Raw genomic sequence first — 25800 nt, 5'->3', positions numbered from 1 at the left:
ACTGGCCACAAGGCTGCTTGCCAGACCACTCCAAGGTTGCTGAGTCCTGTTGTTTCCGAGGTGGCTGTCAAACACCTGTGTGGCCATCCCTAGCCATCGCCCACACTAACAGTGGTCAGGAGGACGCCTTTTTTTCACAAGCCAGATTGCTATGGACCCTTCCTCGCTGGTTAAATTTTTCAGAGAAACCTGGACTTGGTGATCTATGTTTTTCCTTTTCTCGATTATTTTTCATTGCTCTATTTTTTATTTCCATTTTTTAAAAAGGTTAAAAATAATGAGTAAAACACTCCCGAACTCCAGAGAATTCGCCCTACTTGTGCCTGTCTCTTTAAATCCTACGAGATGGGCGGGACCCGGATCGGAGAGCCTCCGTGTTCGGAAGTCTTCCAAGGCCGCGCTTGCTTTAAGAGAGGGGGCGGTGCTCTGCCCGGAGGAGGCGGAGAAACCCTCTCCCTCCCCCGGATCTCCGGCTTCCGGGAACCCGGCTCGAAGGCCGCTAGTGCTGAGCGTCCCAGGCTCCTACCTTCCCTGGACAGCTGGACCCTCTCCCAGCGAGGTGAGGCTGTCGGGGCTTCTGGGCCAGTTGGGGAATCTCTTGCCCGCCCAGGCCACTGCTGCTCAGCACTCCCCTCCCTCCCACAAAGCCTGCCTGTGCATCCCCCGTCCCGGACTGCAGGGTCGCCAGCCAACACTCTAGCGCTTCTAATTGCCTGGCTCTGAGCCTTACACACACTGTCTTTATAGACTGGTCTAGACACCATCATGAACCCATTTTACAGATGAGGAAGCTGAAGCCTCGAGGAGCTCACACACAGCAGAGAAGCAACAGAATCGGGACTCAAACCCAGGTCTGTCTGACCCCAGCATATATGCTCTGGGACCCTAAAACCAGCCGCATTGGAGTGCCTTCCCCATCAACACTCCCAAATCCTAGGCTTCTCTTCAACTTGCTTCCATCTCCAGGCTTCACCTGATCCCTAAACATACACACAGTGAGTGACCCCTGCAGCCAGTCTCTTTTTTGTTGATACGGGCCTCTTGTAACTGGCCTCTCACCAAGTTGTGTGGGATAACCTTAAACTTCCTGACTCTCCTGAGTCCACCACCTCGGTGCTAGAATTACAGGCATACACCAGATTTTGCAGGTCCTGGGTATTGAACCTAGGACTTCCAGTATGCTAGGTAATCACTCTCTCAAATGAGCTACAACCCTAGCCCTCAGTTCCTTTATAACAGTTTTAATAATATCTGATGCTTAGACGTAATTCTTAGTAAACCATCGACCCCACTGAAAATAGGCAAGGGAAAGCTTTTGTGGCAGGGGAGATTGCTCAGCAGGTAAAGGCAGCTGTCCCCAAACATGGTTAGAGTCCCATTCTGAGACCCACATGGTGGAAGGAAAGAACAGACTCCTGGAGCCACACAGGATAAAGAAATTACATACATTTTTAAATTTTTAATTCAGGGTCTCGCTGTGTAGACCAGGCTGGCCTTAAACTCACAGAGATCTGCCTGCCTCTGCCTCTGATTGCTGGGGTTAACGGTGTGCGCCAGTCACCGAGGCTGGCTATAAACTTTTCTTTTACTGTGGTTTCTTTTTGCATATTGTTCCATATCCCTAAGCTTATTTATTTCTTCGTTTTAGACCCCTGACAGTTTTCTTCCTCACCCTTGGGAGAAGAGCCTCTGGCTGAATGGCAGCTGCAGATGACTTGCAGTTTGAAGGTATGGCAGTTGGGTGCCCACCTTTATCTTACAACCCAGCTTCCGCTGTCACAGCAGTGGATTTCATTACTGACGCATAGGTTAAAGGATTTTATTTCAAACATCATGGTAAGAGGCTGTTGGCCACACCCAGGTTTTTCTAGTTTGGCCATACTAGCTGCTTACTGTTCTTACAGAATTCTTCTGATTGGCAGCAGGCAGCAGGAACTGGACATGGCAGTTGCCTTGTGTTTTCTAAGCACATCCTCTATGGACACTATTATAAATATTTTACAAGGGACAGCTTATGTAACCCTCCTTATATCAAATTTATAAAGCAGTCATTCTTGGTTTCTTTTTTTTTTTTTAGTAAGGAAACTGAGGCACAGAAAAATCAAACTATCCACCTAAGAGTCATACAGCTAATAAACCAGACAACCAGAACTTGAACCCAGGCAGTGTGACATCATAGACTCTCCACTGTCTGAGGAAGATTTGATGTTTAAATATAAATAACTGCTTGGACAAATACTGTCATGACCATAATTCTCCATCTCGTATTTGACCACCTGTAAGAGCATTTGCTGCTCTTCCAGGGGACCTGAGTTGGGTTCCCAGCATCTGACCACATCACATGGCTCCCAGCTGCCCGTAAATCCAGTTCCAGGAGATCTGATACCCCCTTCTGTCCCCCACAGGCACCTGTACACAGGTGGCATACACTCACCTGGACACACACACACACACACACGCATACACATAAATAACAATAAACCAAGTGTCTCTTTCTCACCCCCTCTCACCCCCTCATCAGGTTCAAGGTACAAGGTCACCTTTGGCACTGTGTGTCTAAGCTACAGTCCTGCCTTCTTCCTCCGGCTCCTTGCTTCCCGTCTCACTGGGAGTGGAAGCTTGGAAAAGCAGGCTCCACTCACTGCCTCTGATCTTCTCATTGTCCTTTCTTAGCTTGCGTCCTTCCCCACTCTTCCCCTGCTACACTGAGCTTGTGACCTAATAGAGCCCAGCTTAGGGCCTTAGTGCGTTTTTCTATTGGAAGCAGTCTTCCAGAGAGTTCGCACTGCTCCTCCTTGCTTTCTTTCAGTTTTTGCTTCATTGCTTCATTGAGGAGGGCTTCGTTGGCCATGCTGTCTAGAAGTACAGCCAGTGCAGGGAAGTGTGAGTGTTGTGAACAGCATCTACAAAGCCCCTGCAGAGGGAGGGAAAAAAAAATTATTTTCTTTCTCTCTCCAAAGGGCTAAAAGTTGGCTTGTGTTCCGGATCATAGATGGGTAGTGAAGGTTGTTAGCCCGAGGTGACTTGAGAGGAGGCAGGCAATGATAAAGATGAAGCTATAAAGGTGCTATGAAGGACTTTGGCTTCAGAGAGAGCATGTGGCGCCGAGGGAGGCACGGAAGGCTTTCCTGAGGAAGAGTGGAAGATGACAGGGTGGAGCTCAGGGCTCTTCTGGCAGAAGTCACAGTATACTGGGGAAAGATGGAAGCAAAGGAGCTTCAGCTAGGCCACGATGCAGAGCAGAACACATCACCGCTGGAAATCACACCACTCCCGCCTTTCTCAAGGGACTGAGGGTGACCAAAGTGTGTAGTACAGAGGAGGGTATGTGGGCCATTGTGGCAGGAATATGCACCGCACCTTACACTTCAGGTGTACACACTTCCTCCTCTGACCCTGGGTCCTTCTCACAGTAGACCAGGCCGCTCTGGAACTCACAGAGATCCCGCCTGCCTCTGCCTCCTGAGTGCTGGGGTCAAAGGTGTGCACTACCACCGCCCAGCTATAAACTGAGTGATTATTATATTATTTCCACTTAGCGCGCCCCCCCCCCCGTTTTGGTTTTTTGAGACAAGGTTTCTCTGTAACTTTGGAACCTGTCCTGGAACTTGCTATGTAGACCAGGCTGGCCTTGAACTCAATAGAGATCCGCCTGTCTCTGCACTCTGTTTTTGGTCCTTGTGGTTTCTGTGTCGATTATATAGGACTTAACTTGAGCAAGAGATGTTCATATGGATCAGGTACCCTACTGGAGACTTTAGATAATACTCCCCACTCCCTTTTTATTTATTTATTTATTTTTTACCGTGTTGTGTGCTCAGGAGGATCTTGAGTGAAGCCCTCCAGCTTCAGCCTCCCTAGTGTGCTGGGCTTGCTTTCAAAGCCTCTTCTGCTTGTCATAGAAGAGGTTCGTAGCAGAGCTGAGACAGAAAAGAGGTGTGCGGGCTGGAAGCTGGGTCCTTAGGCATGCTGGTCTTGTGTTCCACCACTGAGCTGCTCCCCAGCACCAAGGCTAGGGTGGGGAGTCAGGGTGCGGGGCGTGGAAAGCACCCAGTTGCCAGTGTGGGAAGGTCTCCAGGCCTTTGTGCTTTGCTTGGTTTCAGAGTTTGGCGATGGAGCCACTTTGCTAGCAGCAAACCCAGATGCCACCACAATAAACATCGAGGACCCTGGTGAGACTTCCAAACACCAACCCAGACCCCGAGGAGGCTCTGGGAGAGGAGAGGATGAGGAGCTGCTGGGAAACAATGACTCTGACGAGACTGAGGTTTGAGCTTGCATTTTACCTTCCTCAGATCTTAGAGTCCACGCGTTTACTCATTATTGGTTGTGTGCCTGGTACAGCGCCAGGCACTGGTGACACAAAGGTGTGAGACCCATGACGTCACTTGGTGGGGGAAACAGGTAAACAGACCATCACTGGTGGGACGTGCTTGTAGATGTGTGGGTCAGGGGAGCAGAGGGAAGGTTAGGCTTTCTGGGATCAGTGACACCTGGCTAAGTCTACTGAAAGATAGAAGGTAGTGAGGGGAAGAAGACAGGTAAGGGTGATGGAGGCCAAGGGAAGGGCCTCAGTAAAGTCAGAGAGGCCTGAAAAGAGCACGGTGCAGGCAGGAACAGCTGCGGCCCCCTGCATTGGAGTGAAGGGTAAGGGAAGGCTACCGATGGGTGGGGGACTTCTCGTGAGTTTTGTTGTAAGTTCCCAACAACAGAGTTTAGTTCATTCTCATACATTCTGAAAATCATCAGGAGCCAGTGGATGATTTAAACCACGTACCTTGTTAAGTTTAAAGACAATTGCTGAGAAAGTGGGACAATTAATAAGTGACACACTGGAAGACAAATGTCACACAATTTCAATTTTATGTGTAACCTAGAAATGATGAACTTATGGGAGCAGAGAGCAGAATGGTGGCTATTAGGCTTCAATGTGGGTCTTTTAACAATGGGGAAACGATTGGTTTAAGGATATGAAACTGCAGTTGGACAAGAGGCATGGACTCTGTGAAGTCTTGAGGTCTACTGAGAGCATGATAAACATGGTTGATAACAAAATGCTGTATTTTAAAAGTTGTGAGATAGTACACTTTAAGTGCTCTCAAAACAAAAATGATGAATATGTGTGATATAACGTGTTAATTGGTTTAATTTAGCCATGCCATTGTGAACATACTGTATTCTGTATCATAATTGTGCATGACTTTATTTATGAACTAAATAAATGAATGGAAAAAAATTATTTTAAAAAGACCAAAAAAAAAAGTTTAAAGACAATTTAGATTTGGTGGCCTTAAATATAAACTGGTGGAAGACAGACTAGAGTGCAGAAGACCAGACAGAGCCAAGCAAAAGAGTCTTGGCCAGCAATGGGAGCGGACTCAGCAGGACTTATGAAATGGTATAGGTGAAAGAGAGAGCAGATGGCTGCAGAGATGTGGAGGCCTCCATTGGATCTGGTGGTGTATACATTGAGTGGGTCTTTGTCACCATGGGCACACAGTTGGGGTGTGTGAGGGGAATAGTATTTCCTCAGTATTCTACACATTGAGTTATGCCCACAGCCCATGAGAGGAACACTTGCTCAGTGTGTATCAGTGGCTTCACCGTGCAGCTCTTGGATACCATCACCAGCTACATGGGTCCTTTGTTACAAGTAGGCTAGAAATCAGATACTGACTAGTCCTGCGGGGAATGGAAGATGAATCTATTACAGAAAAGACTTCCAGAAGACTGCAGAGCACTGCGATTGGAGAAGTGACAGCAGGCTGCCCCACTGGGACAGGGGCCAGGAGCAAGGCGGGGAGGGAAGGCTTTGAATGTCATGTGTTCTCTAGGAAAGGACAGAAGCTCAGCGCAGAGCTGCAGCCCTGCTCATGGCTCAATATGTGCTTGTATGTGCATCACGGCTCCCACTGACAAGGCTCTTGAAGTGCTACGGTTTTACAACAGCGTGCAATGAAGCTCAGGGAAGCCTGCATGGCTGTATGTACCTGAAATCAAGGCACTCTGGAGGAGGAGGCAGGATGATTGAGAGTTCAAGGCCAGCTTGGGCTATCTCAAATAAAAACAAAACAAAACCAGGAAAGTCTTAGGACCGTCCTATCCTTGGTCAGAAGTTTGCCCGTAGCTTCCTGTCGTTTTTATTTGCTTGTTTGCAGGCTGCTTGCGCTTCCCCATCCGTCTCACTTCTCAGAGGTTTCCATCTCTAATAAGGGCCCCAGCGGCAGGCCTTGGCCTCTCATCCCTGTTGTTGGAATGGGGTAGACTCAGCCCTTGAATGTTAACTTTAGGTGGGATCCTTGTAACCTAGAAGAACAAATTCAGCCAAAATGTTTACAGAATCCAGGGCTGAAGATGGGCTACTAACAAAAGTACAACCATGAAAGGGCCAGCCTAAGGGGGTAGGAGCCAAGTTAGAGGAACAGGGCAGTTTTCACTGCTGACCCAGTAGCCTTTGGGTATGTGAAATAGTACCTAAAAAGAACCAAGTATTCTAGAGAGAGATGGCTCAGCAGTTAGGAGCACTAGCTGCTCTGCAAGAGGACTAGAGTTTGGTTCCCAGCACCCCTATCAGGGGACCCCAAACTACCTATAAATGCAACTCCAGGGGATCCAACACCACCTGCTGGTTTCTGTGGGTGCCTGCATGCATGTGTGAACACACAGAAAAATATAAATAAATGAAATTAAAAAAGAAAGTTAAAAGGGGGGGGGAGACCAGATATTTAGTCCTAGGGTAGAGCACAGAAAAGAATTTAGCTGGGCAGAAGGTCAAACAGAGATATTTATGCTTTTGTGTGACCTGTGACCATCATCCATCAAATAGCAAGGCATGTAGGAATAACTTCTATCATGGGCCCAGGCCATGAGATCTGGACTCTGCTCTGTAGACCTAAAGACTTTTGCAGTTACTGACTCTAGACAATTCAAATATAGGACTGTAGGAGACAGCAGCAAGTTAGCTTACATAGTTGAAAAAATATATATCAAAATAACATAATGGCAACTGGGCATGATATTGCACACCTTCAATCCCAACACTCGGGAGGCAGAGGAGGGCAGATCTCTGCCTGGTCTACAAAGCGAGCTCCGGAACAGCCAGTGCTATACAGAGAAACCCTGTATCGAAAAACAAACAAATGTCAGTTTGCTAAGAAGAGCCAGTAGTCCATTTGTGGACAAGCTGGTGGAATTGGGAATCTGAGATTCTCAGACTGATGAATCAGTCAGCTGTTCTCACATGTTCTTTTTGAGCAGGTCCTATAATAAGTAGCTGACATAACTCTCAGAATCCATTTTGTTTGATTTCATTTTACTTTGCTTTTTTGAGACAGGGTCTATATAGCCCTGGTTGGCCTGTAACTCTGCCTGCCTCTGTCTCCGGAGTGCTGGGATTAAAGGTGCGTGACACAGTAGCCAGCACTCAGTCCCTAATAGATTCGCTTTTGTTCTCATTGATTTAAAATCTTACTAAGTTTTATATTCTTTGGTTATGCTTTCTTGTGTTTAAGCTTGAAAAGGTGGTCCGAAAATACTCCCCCTTTCCCCCTCTAATGTTAAGGTTAGTTGAGGTTCGTTGGGGGTTGTTTAGGGCCTTGTGAGAACACCCTTGGCTCCGTTCATCTTTGTTGTCTATTGGCCATTCTGCTGGGTCATATCAGAGTCTCACAGCCATGTGGCTTTATTTTTGAAGCATGGTGAGTATTCCCTTTCCAATGACCCTCCTCTTTGCAGAATGGGTCCTGGTTAGAGGCCAACCTCAGACAGCTGCAACCTCTCTGACAAAGAGGACTGGTGACTTATTGGAGTTGCTGATCCCTTTCAGAGAGAGCCCCTTGCCCTCTGGGTGTTGTCTGACTTTAAGGGCCAAGTGCTGAACATTGGTTCTTCAAAGACATCCTCTGCCTTCCTTGGCAGTACTTCTAAGCTTTGTTGTTGAGCACTTGGGTCAGTCCCTCCAGTCTTGAAGGGGAGTGGTGGGTTTTAGTCTTAATTTTTGTAATTTCTGTAGATGTAGGAGACACCTTGAGGTGTAAAGAGCAAACAGATGGCTGTTCCCTTTAAGACTGTTAAATCTTGGCACAAAGATGTATCCTTTTGGATAGAATTTGTCTGGTTTGGTTTGGTTTTTGAGACAGGGCCTTGCTATGTGGCCCCAATTAGTTCGAACTCACCATGCAGACCAGGTTAGCTTTGAATTTGCTGGGATCTTCCAGAGTGATGGTAGAACATGCATGTGTATCTATACCCGGCTGGACAGAATTTTAATTGGGCTTAATTTTGTTCACTTGGGGCCATCATAACATAGAGCAGGGTCAGAAGTGGAGACATAGCCCAGCCAATTCAAGTCCCTGAGAGGAATCTTAAAGTGTTCACATTGTCATCCCTTAATTAATTAGACTCATCATCATTATCATCATCGTCGTTGTGATTATTATTATTCTTTTGGTTTTTTTTTTTTTTTTTTGGTTTTTCGAGAGAGGGTTTCTCTGTGGCTTTGGAGGCTGTCCTGGAAATAGCTCTTGTAGACCAGGCTGGTCTCGAACTCACAGAGATCCGCCTGCCTCTGCCTCCCGAGTGCTGGGATTAAAGGCATGCGCCACCAACACCCTGCTCTCTTTTGGGTTTTTGAGACAGGGATTCTCTGTGTAGCCCTGGCTGTCCTAGAACTCACTCTGTAGACCAGGCTGGCCTTGAACTCACAGAAATTTGCCTGGCTCTGCCTTCCCAATGCTGGGATTAATAAGACTCTCGTTGATTTTTTAAATACATTTTTTTTGCTCCAGGACTGCCAGGATGACTCAGTGGGTAAGGTCCTCCTGCACAAGCCAGGTAACCTAAGTATGATCTCTCAAACCCATGTAGAGCTGGAAGGAAAAGAGAGAAACAACTCCAAAGTTGTCCTCTGACCTCCATGCACCCATCCTGCACAACAAGAAATTAATAAATACAACAAACTTGTTTTGAGACAGTATCTCTTGTAGCTTGGGCTAGCTTTGGACCCATTGTGTACTGAAGCCAGCCTCAAACTTCTGATCTTCCTGTTTCTACCTTCTATGTTTTACAATTACAGGCACATGCTACCATGCTTGGCCCCATAATTTATTAAGAGGTTACTTTTAGCAAATTATGAAATATTAAAAGACATAAATAATTAATCATTTTGTAGACAGGTATCGTGGGCATATTGTAACCCTGGTACTCTCAGAGTTAAGAAGGTATAGGCAGAAGAGTCTGAAGTTCAAGGCCAGCCTGGGCCACATAACAAGACCCTGTCTCAAAAAAACAAAACAAGCAAACAAAAACAAAAAGAAGAAACTGAAACCAAAAGGAAAGAGAATAGCTGTTAACACTTTGTTCTCATTTACAGACGGACTTCCTAAGTGACTAATGTCCAATTCTTTCAGTTATCAGAATGCCACTTCCTCCCTGGAGTGTCAAGTGTTTGGGCAGGAATAATTATTTTTGCTCAAGGATAATAATCATTATACAATTAAGAACATGCACACATGAGCCTGAGCTAGCACTGCTAACAGTTCGGGTTTGGGGGACACCTGCGAGGTAACATGCCCTTCTAAGTGCTGCATTTTAGAAGGTTCATACACCGAGGAACATAAATACATTAAGTATACAAAGAAGGCAGTATTAGTTGGAATCACAGCTTTCACCTCGTGAGTGCTGGGATTACAGGCATGTGCCACCAAGCCTGGCTTGCACTTACTTTTGGTTTTTTGTGTTTTGTTTTTGAGGCCTGCCTGGAACTCACAGCCATCCTTGTACCTCTACCTCCTGAGTGCTGGTACTACAGTCATGAGCTACAACACCTGGCTTCATCTTTTGCTTTTGAAGTAAAATGTAGAGTCTGTCTTGAAAGAATGTTAGGTCCATATATATTAACTGCATTACCCCATGCCCCAAAAAGAAAGAAAGAAAGAAAGAAAGAAAGAAAGAAAGAAAGAAAGAAAGAAAGAAAAGGAAATTAATGCATAGCTTTAGACTTCTGAGAAATTCAGGAAGCATCAACAGTGACTACAGACTGACTTCTTCCTGATGCCCAAGGATATATAATAGCAAAGCACTTATTTTATTAAAGCAGTGAATGCAACTCAGACTTCCTTGTTAAGTAGGCAAAGAACTTTACCAAATTCTGTCTTAAGCTTTCTTTTTTCTTTGTTTTTTTTTTTTTTTTTTTTTTTTGAGACAGGGTTTCTCTGGCTGCCCCTGGAACTCCCTCAGTAGATCAGGCTAGCCTTGAATTTAGAGACTTGCCTGCTTCTGCCTACCAAGTGCTGGGATTAAAGGCATGTGCCACCACACTCATCTTTTTTTTTAAGATTTTATTTATGTATTATGTATACAACATTCTGCTTCCATGTATATCTGCACACCAGAAGAGGGCACCAGATCTCATAACAGATGGTTCTGAGCCACCATGTGGTTGCTGGGAATTGAACTCAGGACCTCTGGAAGAGCAGCTGGTGCTCTTAACCTCTGAGCCATCTCTCCAGCCCCACCACACTCATCTTAAGCTTTCTTATCAGGCCATTTTAGACCTCCAAAGAGAGTGGAGTAGGTGTGGTCTTGTTGAGGGAAGTGTGTCACTGTGGAGGTGGGTTTTGTTCAAGCCACGCCCAGTGAGATAGTTCACTTCCTGTTGCCTGTGGATCAAGATGTAGAACTCATAGCTCCTTCTTTAGCACCATGTCTGCCTGTGTGCTGCCATGTCCCCCATGATGACAATGGACTAGACCTCTGAAACTGTAAGCCAGCTCTAGTTAAATGCTTTCCTTTGTAAGAATTGCCATGGTCATGGTGTCTCTTCACAGCAGTAGAAACCCTAAGTCACATAGGATCTGGTGCCCTCTTCTGGTGTGTAGACACACATGCAGACAAAATACATAAATAAAATCTATAAATATATATGTAAATAATTAAAAGAGAAAGACGAAGAAATTAGGAAGTCTGCTTGGAGTTGACCGTGTTTCATTTCCCCTCTGACAGTTACTTGCTGGCCAGAAGAAAAGCTCTCCCTTCTGGACATTTGAATACTATCAGACATTCTTTGATGTGGACACTTACCAGGTTTGTGAACCAGCTTCATTGTTTATTTTCCATAATGGGGACTTGTCTCTTCTGAGATGGAGCAGCCATCACGTGAGAGCCACTATACTGAAAGTGGTCTTCCTAAAGCACGAAGACTTGCTGCACGTAAAACACTGTCATAAAAGCTCAAATAACCAACTTTAAGTGTTGTAGTAGTTAACTAGATTAAATCCTAAGGGAAGTTAATCTTCAGTAGAATTACTGCTGTGTTACCTTGCAGGTCTTTGACAGAATAAAAGGGTCTCTGTTGCCGGTTCCTGGGAAGAACTTCGTGAGGCTGTATGTCCGCAGCAACCCAGATCTCTATGGTATGGACAGTGCCCTTGCTTCTCTATCACATCCCGTTAAGTTCCAGTAAATGTGGGGGTTGCGTGGAAGGTTAGAGAACGGCACTGTTAGTAGGGTGTGCAGTGTTTTTATTTGACTCTCTGAGATTTAGTAACAATCTGCAAAGAATTTGGGGGATGGAATTTCATGTCACATGAGTGCTACAGCTGCAATTACTAGTCTCCCTTTAAAGGCTCCAGGGGACTCTGGTGTGCGCTTGAGGCAAATGAAGCTTCCCAGTGCTGCTGGTTTTCTTCCATGGAGGGTTTGGAGGTATAGGGCGAGCATGGAGTAGGCTTTGACTATACTCCATGGTCTCAGGAATTTGAGTGCTTGGTCCCCAGTTTGTGGCACTGTTTGGATGGGATTAGGAGGTGTAGCCTTGCTGGAGGAAGTATGTCACTGGGGACAGGCCCTAAGGTGGCTTCAAAAGCCACATGCCACTTCCCGTTCACCCTTTCTGCTTGCTGCTTGTGGTTCAACATGCAAGCTCTCAGCTTTTCTGCTTGCCTGCTGTCACACTTCACCACTTTGATGACGATGGACCATAAGCCCGAATGAACCTTCTGTGGATTGCCGTGGTCACGGTGTTTTAATCTAGTTCACTTACACTTTGTCACTTATGTACTGAGTTCTCTCTCAGCTACCAGGGTGTGTGTGTGTGTGTGTGTGTGTGTGTGTGTGTGTGTGTGTGTGTGTGTGTGGTGGGGGACACTAGCTCTCCATTGACAATCTAAAACAGGAGTGGGCTAAGGAGTGAGTGTAACCTCCGACTCCCTTGCTACCTGAAGGAAACACAGAGGCTTGCCAAGGGCTCCTAAGGAAAGGGTCCATGGCCTTTTGTATTTGAGGGGAGATGAGGCAAGAAGGCAACCCTGTTCTTTCCTTGGACTCCCTATGCTGGGCTGCCCATTCTGAGGGCAGCTCTTCTCCTTCACTTAATTTTTTTTCTAGAAATGTCCTCACAGTCTCCCAGAGGTGTATGTTCTAGGTGAGTCTAAATCCAGTCACAGTAACAATCAAGAACAGGGTGGCAAGATGACTCAAGGGTAAAAGTACTTGCTGATGACCATATTTTGATATTGAAAACCCAATGGTGGAAGGATAGAACCAACTCATAAAAGTTGTCCTTTGATCTCATATGTGGCCTTTACGTGGGGCACTCCGGCACATGTGTGAAGACCCAAATTGACATTAGGAGTCTTTCCGAGTTGCTTTTCACTTTATTCTTTGAGGCAAATGGGATCTCTGTAGTTCTTAGAGTGAGATCTGTAAGCATCAACATGGATAGATCTCAGAATAATGACAAATGAAGAAGAAGCTGTTGAAGGATATGAATGCTGTTATTGATATCATTAGCAATTGTGCATGCTCCCATATATGAGACCAGAGGTCAGTATTGGGTGTCTTCCTCAATTTCTCTTCACTTAATTATTTGAAACAGGGTTGCCAAGGCTGAAGCTTGCTGATCTGACTAGACTGGCTGGTCATACATAGTCTCAGTACATCTGCCCCTTTCTCCCCAGCACCAGCTTGTAGCTAGTCTTTCTCTGTCCCGCCTGCCCACTCCTAAATAACCACATGGAGACTTCTTATTAGTTATGAAAGCTTGGCTAGTAGCTTAGGCTTGTTTCTAACTAGCTCTTGTAACTTAAATTAACCCATTTCTATTAATCTATGTGCTGCCACATGGCTGTATTATCTCATCTCCATAGTGCCCATACTGCTCACTCTGTGTCTCATGGTATCTCCACCCCTCTTCTTCCCAGAATCCTCTGTGCCTAGATATCCTGTATTGCTATTGGCCATTCATCTTTTTATTAAACCAATCACAGTGACATATCTTTACACAGTGTAATCAGATATCTTGCTACACTGCCAGCTAGTCACAGTCCTAATACCCGTCCTGCCCCCTGTTTCCCCAGCACTGGCTGGTCACAGTCCTCCTCCTGCCCCTGCCTCCTGAGCACTGGATTACAAGTGTACATGGTTGTGTCTGGCCTTTCACATGAGGGTAGGAGATGAAATTCAGATCATATGCTTTCGCATTACATACTTAACTGAGCCATCTCCACAGCTCTATTAAAAAGATATTTTTAGGGGCTGGAGTGATGGCTCAGAGGTTAAGATCACAGACTGTTCTTCCAGGGGTCCTGAATTCAATTCCCAGCAACCACATGGTGGCTCACAACCATCAGTTATAAGATCCGGTGCCCTCTACTGGTGTGCAGATATACGTGGAAGCAGAATGTTGTATACATAATAAATAAATAAATAAATAAAATATTTTTTAAAAAAGATAATTTTTAAAGCAGTATATGTACACCTGTTTGTTTTTTATTTTTCTTGGATGTTTTCTGTTACAACTATTTTACAAATAAAATTAATCACAATAATGCAATAAATATCAACATTTTATTAACATACTATATTAAAATATATTGGATATAATAAAATTATATAATAATTTTTAAAATGCCCTTAATTATAAATATAACTCAAATTAAAGTTTCATCCCACTTCCACCATCTAAGAGTTGGGCTTTGGGAGGAAAGGGGGAGAGAGAAGGCAGAATGAAGCAACTTGGAAGAAGCCGGGATGAGTGTATATTGCATGACACTGGAGCAGATAAGGTTACTGAGCCTTGATCATCATGGGTCTTTTCTATCAGCCTGAGGTATTTAGATTTTGTTCTTAAACAGCTGGGGGTTCATTAAAAGCCTGCAATTAGGAGAGAAGGCAGATAAAAATACCTCAGAAGATAGTTTAGAGCTAGGACAGGTTTCTTGCTTCTGTCCAAGGGTGGGTGTGTGCATTTGATTTAAACTGGCAGAGCTGTAAGCAGATGTCAATGGCCTTTTAGGCTGGAAATGTCTGTATTGTTAGGTAAGGGCTCAGGACAGCCCAAGAATGGCAGGCAAGGCCTCTGTGAGTACAGTGGACTCCTTGTCCACAGGACCTGCATCTGTGATTCAACCAACCAAAGCTCAGAAGTAGGTTTGGAAAATACTGCATCTGTGCTGAACATGCACACAGATTCTTTGTCATTATCCCGTAAATAGTACAGTTTGATCACCTCACAGAGCACTGGCATTGCGGTAGGTATAACAGGTAATCTGAAGAGGAGAGACGTGTGTGGGAGGCTGTGTGGAGATTATATGCAAACAGTGTGTCAGTTGATACAACAGGACTTGAGCATCCAGGACCCAGTCCCATACTTACGCTTACACAGAGGAGCAGCTGCATAATTGCCTCCCACACCCGGTTTTCTCTTGCTGCAAGTTAAGTTCCTCTCCCTTACAGGACTCCTCGGGCCCTCCATGATGTGGCCTTGTCTGTCTCCAACCTCAGGTTGTTCCCTTGACCTTGAGCAGTCTTTTCTTGATTTTGGTCGTTGTCTGTGTGGTTCCCTCTTCCTGATTCACATTGTTGCCTCTTCCTGAATCACCCTTTTCTACCCCTTGCTCTTCTTTAGGTTCAGCTTGGACATGCCTGTCTCTAGGTTTGGGACCCTTTTGGTGTGTCCCTGGCAGACTCTTAAGACTAGATCTTGTCCAGTATCTCCCTGTGGTAACTGATGTACCACAGGCAGGGACCATGTGTGCTGTGTGCTGAGTGCCTAGCCCAGGGCCTGGCAGTAGTGTGTATTTAGTAAATATTGGCAGAGAGCATGCTATATTCTTTGCTTCAAGTCATATGACACTATAATATTTGGCCACTTGTATTCTTATGTTTAGATGGCCTAGAAAAACTTCTATTATTGTTTATTATCATTATTGTTTTATTGTATGTGTATTGGTGTTTTGACTGCATATATGTTATGCAGCACATGCCTGCCTGGTGCCTGTGGAGGCCAGAGCATCAAATCCCCTGGAACCAAAATCATAACACTTGTGGGTTCTGGGAAGAATAGTCCGTGTTATTAACCACTGAGCCATCTCTCCAGCCCTAGCAAAGGTTTTTGGCAGGGGAGTTTTTGTAGGTTTCATTTCAATTTTTATGTCTCTTGTGGTATAGGAAGTTAAAATAATACTGTGAGGTTTGCCCTGGACCATGGCACAGAGCCTGCACTCGAGTGAGGAAGCAAGTAACTTGTGAAAGTTGACATTGTTGGCTCCGTGGGGTCACTGATTGCCCAGGTTCCCTTTCCTACCTTTGGAAAGCCCTCATCCATCTGTGTTATTCTCCCCAGTTCAGTAATTTTATTGATTTTATGATATTTCAAGGTATCTGAAGTTAGCCCCAAAGATACTGCCAAATATTAGTGAAACTGAAAGACTTAAATATCTTAATTTAAAAATCATCATTTGTTCTACATAGTCAGTAATTTTTATGTGTGTGTGCTGTTGTGTGTGTTATATGTGTGTTGTGTGTGTGTACATGCAGGCATGCATGTGCACATGTACATATATGTGTGCTTGTGTGGAAAGCTGAGGTTGACTTGTGTGGAAAACTGGGTGTTTTCCTTGAATACGCTCTACCTTCATTTTTTGAGACGGATTTCTCACTGAATCTGAAGTGCATCTATTTGACTAGTCAGATTGTGCAGGGAACTTCAGAAATTTGCCTGTTTCTGTTTCCTGCCCCTTCTCCCACCAGAATCTGGGGTCATAGCATTTGATGCTGTGTGTGGTTTTCACGTGGGTGCTGGGGAGCCAAACGTACATGGGCAGTCTTGCATGGCAGGTTTCTTACCGACTGAGCCATCTAAGATCCATAGTATTTTTTTTTTTTTTTTTTTTTTTGGTTTTTCGAGACAGGGTTTTTCTGTAGCTTTGGAGCCTATCCTGGCACTTGCTCTGGAGACCAGATGATCCATAGTAATTTAAAGAAAAAAAGTTTTTTTTCAAGACAGGATTTCTCTGTATAACCTGACTGTCCTGGAACCCACTCTATAGACCAGAATGGCCTTGAACTCACAGACATCCACCTGCCTCTACCTCCCCATTACTGCAATTAAAGGCATGCACCACCAATGCCCAATTAAAAAAGTTTTTAAAGATTTATTTGTTTTATTTTTTATGTGTATAAGTATTTTGTCTGTCCCTATGTATGCACACCACATATGTACCTGGTGCCTGCAGAGGTCAGAAAAGTGTGTTGGATCCCCCAGGACTTGAGTTATAGATGGTTATGAACCACTCTGTAGGTGCTGGAAACTGAGCCCAGGTCCTCTGCAAGTGTAACAAGTGCTCTTAGCTGCTACACCATCTCTCCAGACCCCTTAATACTTTTTCTACGTAGAAGGGGATAAGGATGGTGTTAAGAAATCAAGCACTCTGGGTGGTGATGGCACACACCTTTAATCCCAGCACTTAGAGGCAGAGACAGGTGGATCTCTGTGAGTTCAAGGCCAGCCTGGTCTATAGAGTGAGTTCCTTGGTAAAATAGAAAAGTGTTCAGCCTCATCTGATTAGACATGCATACCTACACATGCATGAACACATATATACACACCCCTATGTATATGCGTTGACTGTTTCAGGCAAGATTCACTAGGAACAGTGGGGTATTCTCAGTAGACAAGTGCAGAGCTGGGACAAGGGGCAGGAAGCTTGCTTGCTTTTTTTCCTGTATTCTCTTTTCAACCTGAATTACATTGTGTGTGTGTGTGTGTGTGTGTGTGTGTGTGTGTGTGTGTGTGTGTGTGTAATAGGGTCTTGTGGGCTGTCTTTCTGACTTGGAACTCATTGCATAGACCATTTTGTACTCAAACTTGCAGCAATCCTCCTGCCTCTGCCACCTGAGTGCTGGGATTGATTATAGACATGTGTGACTATGTCTGGCTGATGGATTATTTTCACTAGAAAGGGAAAGAAGACAGCTCCAAACACATGGTCACATGGATGGCCCTGGTGTAAAACAAAACAAAAAGGCACAAGTGTGAGAAGGATTTGTAGGGAACAGGGAGGTAGACGGCTGTTGTAAGGAGATGGGAGGGTGTGTGTGTGTGAGAGTGGTCACGTACATTATAAATTTGTGTAAAACTTTAAAAATATAAGGTTGTCTAAAAAAAAGGAAAGGAGAAAAAATGGCAGTATTTTAACTGTGTCTCTCCATCTCTGTCTCTCTGTCACTGTGTGTCTCGGACATACACAAACACATGCACATGCAGCGATGGTGATTAAGTAGGTTATAGATTTCCCTTAAGATTTATTTTTTATATGTGTATGAGTGTTTTGCGTGCATGTATGTGTGTGCAGCACATGTGTGCCTGGTTCCTGCAGAGATCAGAATAGGCCATCTGAATCCCCTGGCTCTGGAGTTATAGGCCATTGAGAGCCAATGTGTAGGTGCTGGGAATTGAACCTGAGTCCTCTGGAAGAGCAGTCGGTGCTCTTAACCACTGAGCCATTGCTCCAGCCCCCAAGTTGACTTTTGTATGAAGTCTTCTCCTTGCACCTCTCTTCATTTATAATTCAGAAGGACCAGGCTGATTCAGCCACATGTCATCTGATCTTAACTTGGGTGCTTGGGTACAGGAAGTAATCTTTGCTTTTTGAGTTCTGAAGGCTCAACGAAATGCGTGTGGATGTTTGATTATCCTTTCCTCAGGGAAACCATACATCAATATCTTCATTAACCTAGTGTGGACTGTGTTTTGGCCATGGATTCTGATTACCCTTGCTTTTAAGGCACCTAATTACTGAGTTGTGTTTTGACCTTTTGAGAGTGAACGCTCCCATTAGGTGAGTGTTGATGACATCCACAGTTCTTTTCCTCTTGTCTGATGAGGAAGAGGCTGATGAGAAATGATTCTGAAAGAGTCTAGCAGCGAGTGCCCCATTTCCTCTTTCTGCATCTTCTTGTTGCTTTGCAGGCCCCTTTTGGATATGTGCCACCTTGGTCTTTGCCATAGCAATTAGTGGGAACCTTTCCAACTTCTTAATCCATCTGGGAGAGAAGACGTACCGTTATGTGCCCGAGTTCCAAAAAGGTAGGTGAATAGTGTGGCTTGTTTAGAATGTGGACTGCCTCTAACTTCGAGCTTTTACCCTCTGAGCACATTGTCCACTATCTAGGCACTGCACTCCTGCTCTCAAATACAGCTCCTACCTCGTGTCATGTCTGTGTAACCCACAGTCCTCCTTCCCACCACGTAGAATTCTATTGCATACAATCTTCCATCCTAAATGTATACTATTCAGTGACACACATATACTCACAGTCTTGTAAATCTATATGATTTTTAGGGAAGCTGTCAGACTGAATAGTGTGTGATTGGATTTTATTCTAAAAATGTATAAGTGACTAAAGCAGTGTGCATGAATTCTTGACTGTAGCAGCGTTTGCATTATCCAGGGACTAGAAACAGCAGAGGCATTGTTCTTAAGTTCTGATGGCTCAGCTAGCCGAGATGACTGTGGCCACTAATTATAAAGCTGTTACTATAAATCTTTCCGCCAAAAGCCGCCTGAGCCCCACTGCCACATGTGAGCTTTATGCCAGCCGCCCACCTGAGTTAAGCCCAAATGAATACACAGAAACTTGTATTAGGTACAATGCTGCTTGGCCAATGATAGGATTCTCATCTGTTAGCTCAGTTTTAACTATCATAAACCTATATGTTTTATAAGACTTATCTTATCAGACGCCTTATTGGCGTCCCTCCTTGCCAGTGGATCACATTGTGCTGCTGGAGCAGGAGTGGAGGGGAAAAGAGGACCCTTCCAGTTTCTCCTTCGCTTAAATATGAGTCTCCTTGCTATGTCACTTCCTGCCTGGATCACACTTCTCTACTACATTTCCCAGAATCCTCTTTGACTCCTAGTCCCGTCTACTTGCTGTTTCATTGGCCAAACAGTACTTTATTTAACAATCAATAAGATAAACATACACAGTACATTCCCCATCATAAAGCACCTAAGGATCATGGGAAACCAGTAACTATTCTAAATGGTGCCTGTTGTGTTGGTAGTTTTGCTAACAACAAATGGCCAAGACTTGGAGAAGACCACATAGAATGTGACCCCAGTGTGGGCTCGTAAATGACATTCTTGCTTTAAAATGTCCTTCTTTCTCTTCCTCTTCTTTGATTTGTGTATCTGTGTGTGTGTGTGTGTGTGTGTGTGTGTGTGTGTGAGAGAGAGAGAGAGAGAGAGAGAGAGAGAGAGAGAGAGAGAGGGAGGGAGGGAGGAAGGGAGGGAGGGAGGGAGGGAAGGAAGGGAGGGACGGAGGGCCAGAGTCCTTGTATCCTTCTTTTTCTCCCTTTTTGCCTTCATTTTGTTTGTTTTTCTGAAACAGGGTTTCTCTTTGTATCCCTGGATGGCCTCGAATTCAAACTCACAGAGATCCGCTGCCTCTGCCTCCCAAGTGTTGGGATTAAATGTGTGCACTGCCACCGCCTGGCTCCCTTTTTACCTCCTATGTCCCTCTTTCTTCTCTTCTGTCCCTTTAAGCATGGAGTCAGACATAGATTCAGTCTTGTTTATTAAAACTCTTCATTGAATATAACCTTGGGCCATGTTCCCTGAGAGGCATGGGCATTGCCTTCAAGTAGCTCAGTGGTTGTCAGAGCAAGACTGTGTTGCAGTGAGTCATTTAACTTCGGCTCTGCAAGTCTGTGCAGAGCTACTGACTGAGAAGAAAGTGGCCTTCCCTGCCTGGGGAGGGAGCTGGACACAAGAAGGTCCTTGTCTGTTGTGTCCCCTTAAGCTGGGCACCACAGTATCTGATTTATAGAGCAGTAAGATGTTTTTGTTTGTTTGTTGGTTTGGTTTTTCGTGAACTTGGCTCAGCTTATGTGAAGAGTGTGAGTCGTAAGCCTGAGGTTGGCTCAGTTTCCATACCCTGATGCTTTGAGTCAAGAAACCACAGTGGAAGGAGAGAACTGACTCCTGAAAAGTTGTCTGGTATGTGCATGTATGATGCATGCGCACATACAGACACACACCACTTATACATTAATAATAATTAAAACCTTTTGGGGGGGGTTGGGATTCAAGACAGGGTTTCTCTGTGGCTTTGGAGGCTGTCCTGGAACTAGTTGCTTGTAGACCAGGCTGGTCTTGAACTCACAGAGATCTGTCTGCCTCTGTCTCCCGAGTGCTGGGATTAAAAGTGTGCAGCACAATACCCAGCCTTATTTACTTATTTTTAAGTTTTATTTATGTAAGCAGGTGTTTTGCCTGCATGTATTAATTTGCACCCCTTGCTTGCCTATTGCACTAGGAGATCAGAAGAAGGAATCAAATTCCCTGGAATTGGAGTTATAAAGGGTTGTGGGCTGTCATGTGGGTGCTGGAAATCAAACCTGGGTCCTATGGAAGAGCAGCTAGTATTATTAATTGCTTAGCCATCTCCAGCCTCTGTATCTAACTCTTAATTGAATATGTATTATTGGCCAGTCACTGCTCATAATAGTGCTTACCTGTGTTTACTTGTTTTATTTTTCTAATAGCCTCATAAAGTAATCTTATTCCCATTTTGCAGATAGGGAAACTGAAGCAGGAAGGTTTTGTAACTCTCCACCCAGAGTTGCTTTGCCCAGGATTAGAACCCATGGCCTGGAATCTGCTTTGTCTCAGACACCACATTGCCTTTTGTAAAGCTCTGAATGCAGAGTCTGATGTCCAGCCAGTGCTTAATAAGCAGTAGCTGCAGCAGGGGTAGAATTTCTTTCCCCACCCAAAGAAAAGGGATTGTGTCAGCAATGTTTCACGTGGCTCAATAATGGCATTTCAGCATGATCGAAAACTGCCATGGAGCCCTCAAAGGTTCCGAACAGTGGCACACTTTAATCAGAGTCTAACTGTAATTGCTAGGAGGGGCCTGTTTTTGCAGGAGGTGCTAGTAGAATTGTTTGCCTATTTTTACATCGGAAGGGTAGGTGCCTTGGCTTAGCAAGCTCTAGGATTGTCACTCCAGAAGCAATGAAGACAGTCCTGGAGAGCTGCTCTTCAGAGAGGAGAGGAGACCAGGAGACTAATGTCCAGTGATGGTTCCCAGGAGCTGCTAATGGGCATGTCTGCTTCCGGTGCAGTTATTTATGTGGGGAAGAAACGAGTGTGGAGGTTATCTCAGGCACTCCTGAGCTGCAGTTCCATCATTTAGAGACATATCACTAGATGGCATGCAGAACAAGTTAATCTGTACCCAGGGCATTTTAATACATTTGCTAAAGAAATCAGTGTCAGTTCTTGTTTGGCTAGGGAGGAAAGCGTGTTCTTCCAGGGGAATAGTTGGATTTTATTTGATCCAAAAGCTCAGTGTACTTAGACACTTTTAACATGGCTCTCTGAAGTAGTATTTCAGTTACGTACTTCAATTGTTTTGATTACTAGTTTTTAGTCACTAAGTCAATTATAAAACCACATAGGAACTGGGTGTTGGTGGTGCACACCTTTAATCCCAGCACTCGGGAGGCAGAGGCAGGCGGATCCCTGTGAGTTTGAAGCCAGGCTGGTCAACAGAGCCAGTGCCAGGATAGGCTCCAAAGCTACACAGAGAAACCCTGTCTCGAAAAGAAAAAAAAACCCACATAGGAGACACTGGTCACTACCACAGAGATACATGCCAAGGAGTCATTAGATCAGCAAACATTTATAAAGCACCTACTATGTGCCAGGTGCTGTGCCAGGCCTAGGAAATACAGAACAGAAGAAGGGTGTGAAGCAGGGTAGTGGTGGCACTTGCCTTTAACCCCAGCACTCTGGAGGCAAAGGCAGGCAAATCTCTGAGTTCAAGGCCAGCCTGGACTAGAGTGAGTTCCAGGACTAGACAAAAAACCCTGTCTCAAAAAACTAAAACAAAACACATGAAGCACCCTGAGAGTGGGCTTGCTAAAGGCTTGATGTAGACAGAACTGTTCTGTCATCTGCAGTGTCCATAGCGGCTACCATCATCTATGCCTATGCCTGGCTCGTGCCTCTAGCTCTCTGGGGCTTCCTCATGTGGAGAAACAGCAAAGTGATGAACATCGTTTCCTATTCTTTTCTGGAGATCGTGTGCGTCTACGGCTACTCGCTCTTCATTTATATCCCCACAGCAGTGAGTACCATGCCAAGTAGACCAAGTGATGCTGTTTGGGGTGGAAAATCCAACCAGGTATTCCATGGGGCCTTGAAATTTCCAGCCTACTGCCTCCATGCCCCTGGAGGCTCCTTTTGAATTTAAAGCACAGGATGAATGGGGTGCTGGGAAGGCAAGGGCTTTGACTGTGTCAGGAGCACTGGGTTAGGACATCCATCTCCTTGCTGGTGATATGCTCTGCAAAGCCACATGGCAGTGCATGCCCAGCTGCTGACTGACTCAGGGGCTTTGTGAACATGCTTGCTGAAAAGGAACAGACACCTCTGAAAACTCTCCCTCATGCTTTCTCTTTTCCAGGTACTGTGGATCATTCCCCAGAGAGTTGTTCGTTGGGTCTTAGTCATGATTGCCCTGGGCATCTCGGGGTCTGTGTTGGCAATGACATTTTGGCCAGCTGTTCGAGAGGATAACCGACGTGTGGCCTTGGCCACCATTGTGACAATTGTGTTGCTTCACGTGCTGCTGTCTGTTGGCTGCTTGGTATGTTCTTACTGTGCCCTCTTGGTGTGGTTTTAAGCATTTATTTATTGTGGATGTTCATGTGTAGGCAGGTGCATACAGTTCACGTGTGGGGTCAGAGGGCAACTGGAGTCAGTTCTCTGTTTCTATCACATGGGTTCTCAAGCCCATGCCATCAGGCTTCCCCCCAAGCATCTTTGCCTGATGAACCATCTCTGCAGCTCTCTGGGTGCATATCATACACAAATGTCAACACTTACTCTGCAAAATCCTCAAGCTGTTAGATTCAGTGGTTCTTTTAAAACTGACACTGTGACCTAAACATCAAGGCTACCCTGGAAGGAAGGTGGCAGAGGTGTGAGGATTTGGTTTTAATGTCTGGCTTCCCTTTGTTTCTGTGATGTGGTTAAGATTCGGTGTAGCGTCCAGCGCTACAACTTCTTAAAGGTTCGAGCGAGGGATCTGTGGATTTAATAAAGACAAGACAGTCGGTCACTCTTGAAAGAAGAATGCCCCTTTTATTTAGAGGGGAGTTGACTTATATACCAACAGCAGCACCCTAGGAAGTAACTCAGTTCAAAGTCCAAGCTCTTAAACTCTGGCAATACTCAGATAATCTGCATATTTTGTAAACAGGCCTTGTCGGAAGAGGGAAAACAAGGAACTAGAGGTGAGGCAGCCAGTAGCTCCCCAATGATACCTCAGATCAACCTTAGATAAGAGAAGAAAAGCAGACTCCCAGGGGTCCCCCACAATTCAGTGTCTGGCCAGAGGGGTATGAGTAGCCATATGTCTCTCTATAGGGCTGGGGAGCAGGATGGGGACTCTGCCTGCTGCTGCCTTTTGGGTTTCCTGTCCATGGCTAGACAGATGTTGGGCATTTAAAAGTTTCCTGGCTGGTTAGAATGAAGAAAAAAGATTTCATGGGTAGGAAGCTTAAGATTGGAGTCAAATATAGAGAACTGGATTGTTTAGAAGGCACACTGTATTTGAAGTCAGTCTGAGTCCCTGTGCCTGGGCGTCCCTTTAGGAAGAGCATGTGCTTTTGAAACACGCAGGCCCAGTAGAAGGCCAGCTCTGTCATGTGGTGGCTGTGTGAGCTCAGCCATGGCTCTGTGCTCCTCCAGCTCCTACTGCTTCATCTGTAATCTGATTGGCATCTTCCCCCATCGATTGGCCTGAGAATCAAGCAAGATAATACACAGGAAGCATGTGACATAGAACTTGTCCACTAACTGCCTATAGATCTGGGTTTTTTTTGGGGGGGAGGGGATGGATCTAAGGAGACAGGTCCAAGCTCTTGAGAAGCTGCAGTGTCCCTCTGGACTCTTATGTCCACTCTACTGCCTCGTGCAGACACGGTCTTCCTCTTCTGTGTTTTTAACATGGTCAGGTAGACTGAGATGAAGAGGAAGGAAGGGAGGAAGGAGTAAGGAAGGGTGGAGGGGAGGAAAGAAGGAAGGAGGGAGAGGAAGGAGGAAGGAAGGAGAGAGGGAAGGAAGGAGGGAGGGAGGGCTGTTTTTAGGACTGAGGACTAGAGAGGAGCAGGGAGCATTGGATAGTGGAGCAGGGAAGTATCATAATCATTATTAAGAACACATTCCAGGGGCCTGGAGAGATGGCTTAGCAGTTAGGAGCACTGGCTGCTCTTGCAGAGGATCTGGGTGTGGTTCCCAGGAACCAAGTACCTAGGAGACTGCGCGGGGGGGGGGGGGGGGTCTGGAGTTTCTTTGTGTTCAGTTTTTCCCATATGGAAGCTCACAACTGCCTGTAACTCTAGTTCCAGGGGATTCAATGTTCTCTTCTGACCCCCATGAGCACCAGGCACACATGTGGTATACATACATACATACATACATACATACATACATACATACATACATACATGCAGGCAAAGCACTTTTACACGTGAAATAAGTAAATAAATACAGAAAGAAAAATCCATTTTGGAGGCATGGGGATGTTGCCTAATGAGTAAACTCACTTGCTTTGCAAGCATGAGGACCTGAATTTGAATTCCCAGCACCCACATAAAAAGCTAGGCATGTGGACATGGTGGCATGCACCTTCAGTCCTCGCTCTTGGGAGGCAGAGGCAAGCAAATCTCTGTGAGTTCCAGGTCAGCCAGAGCTACATAGATCCTGACTCAGAGAAAACAAAAGGTGGCCATGACTACATACGCCTGTGACTCCAGCATTGGGGGTTGGAGATAGGTCGATCCTGGGAGCTCACTGGTCAGTCAGCCTTGCCAAATGACAAACTTCCAGTTCAATGCGGGATCCTTCCTCAAACCAGTAAGATGGAAGGTACCTTATGTTCCACCCTGTTTTGTACATGAACGTAGCATGTGTGAATCTACACACTCATTGCATATTACACACACACACACACACACACACACACACACACACACACACACACCAAATAAAATCAAATTAAATTTTAAAAGAACCTATTTGGGGGTATAGCTCTGTTGATACTGTTATGCCTGAGTCACAAGGATCCCCAAAGAGACCAGGGAGATAGACCACTGATGCAAATGCACAAGGTTTATTAAATTGTTTATCCTATACCGAGGGAGGGACCTCATCTAGCAAGCTGATGCAGCAGCCACCAGAGGGGATGAAATTCTCTGTCTACTGCTAGGCTTTAAAGATAAAAGACACAGGGTTGGTTTCTGATTGGTTGACATTTGGGGAACAATCGAAATTTTTCAAAGTCATATTTTGGCATGAAATACCTGTATACCAGGTATTCTCATTGGTCAGTGCTGAGAGGGAACATTCTGTGGTTTTTATGGCTTTGTCTTGTTACTTACAGGTGGCCTGTTGTTCATAGATACCAATAGTTTTCAGAACTGTATCCTGGAGACCATAGGGG

At 45.2% G+C, this 25800-nt stretch overlaps 1 protein-coding gene across 5 annotated transcripts in view; it reads left to right on the top strand.

Moving 5' to 3' along the window:
• Positions 1 to 330: 330 nt before the first annotated feature.
• Positions 331 to 25800, top strand: part of Yipf1 (Yip1 domain family member 1) — a 36469-nt gene continuing 10999 nt past the window's right edge. The window contains exons 1-9 of one of the 5 annotated variants that reach the window (XM_027402375.2): positions 425 to 559; positions 783 to 851; positions 1649 to 1728; positions 4104 to 4267; positions 11002 to 11082; positions 11324 to 11411; positions 18251 to 18367; positions 22253 to 22419; positions 22759 to 22941. In XM_027402375.2, coding sequence (XP_027258176.1) covers positions 1698 to 1728; positions 4104 to 4267; positions 11002 to 11082; positions 11324 to 11411; positions 18251 to 18367; positions 22253 to 22419; positions 22759 to 22941 — 831 coding nt within the window. In that variant the 5' untranslated portion in view covers positions 425 to 559; positions 783 to 851; positions 1649 to 1697. Of the gene's footprint in view, positions 560 to 747; positions 852 to 1648; positions 1729 to 4103; positions 4268 to 11001; positions 11083 to 11323; positions 11412 to 18250; positions 18368 to 22252; positions 22420 to 22758; positions 22942 to 25800 lie in introns of all 5 variants that reach the window. The other 4 variants (XM_027402374.2, XM_027402376.2, XM_027402373.1 and 1 more) reach the window with 4 other exon arrangements.

This window comes from Cricetulus griseus, chromosome 2, assembly GCF_003668045.3.
Source record: "Cricetulus griseus strain 17A/GY chromosome 2, alternate assembly CriGri-PICRH-1.0, whole genome shotgun sequence".
In the NCBI taxonomy this organism is placed as follows: Eukaryota; Metazoa; Chordata; class Mammalia; order Rodentia; family Cricetidae; genus Cricetulus; species Cricetulus griseus.
This window is presented reverse-complemented; position numbering and strand designations above follow the sequence as displayed.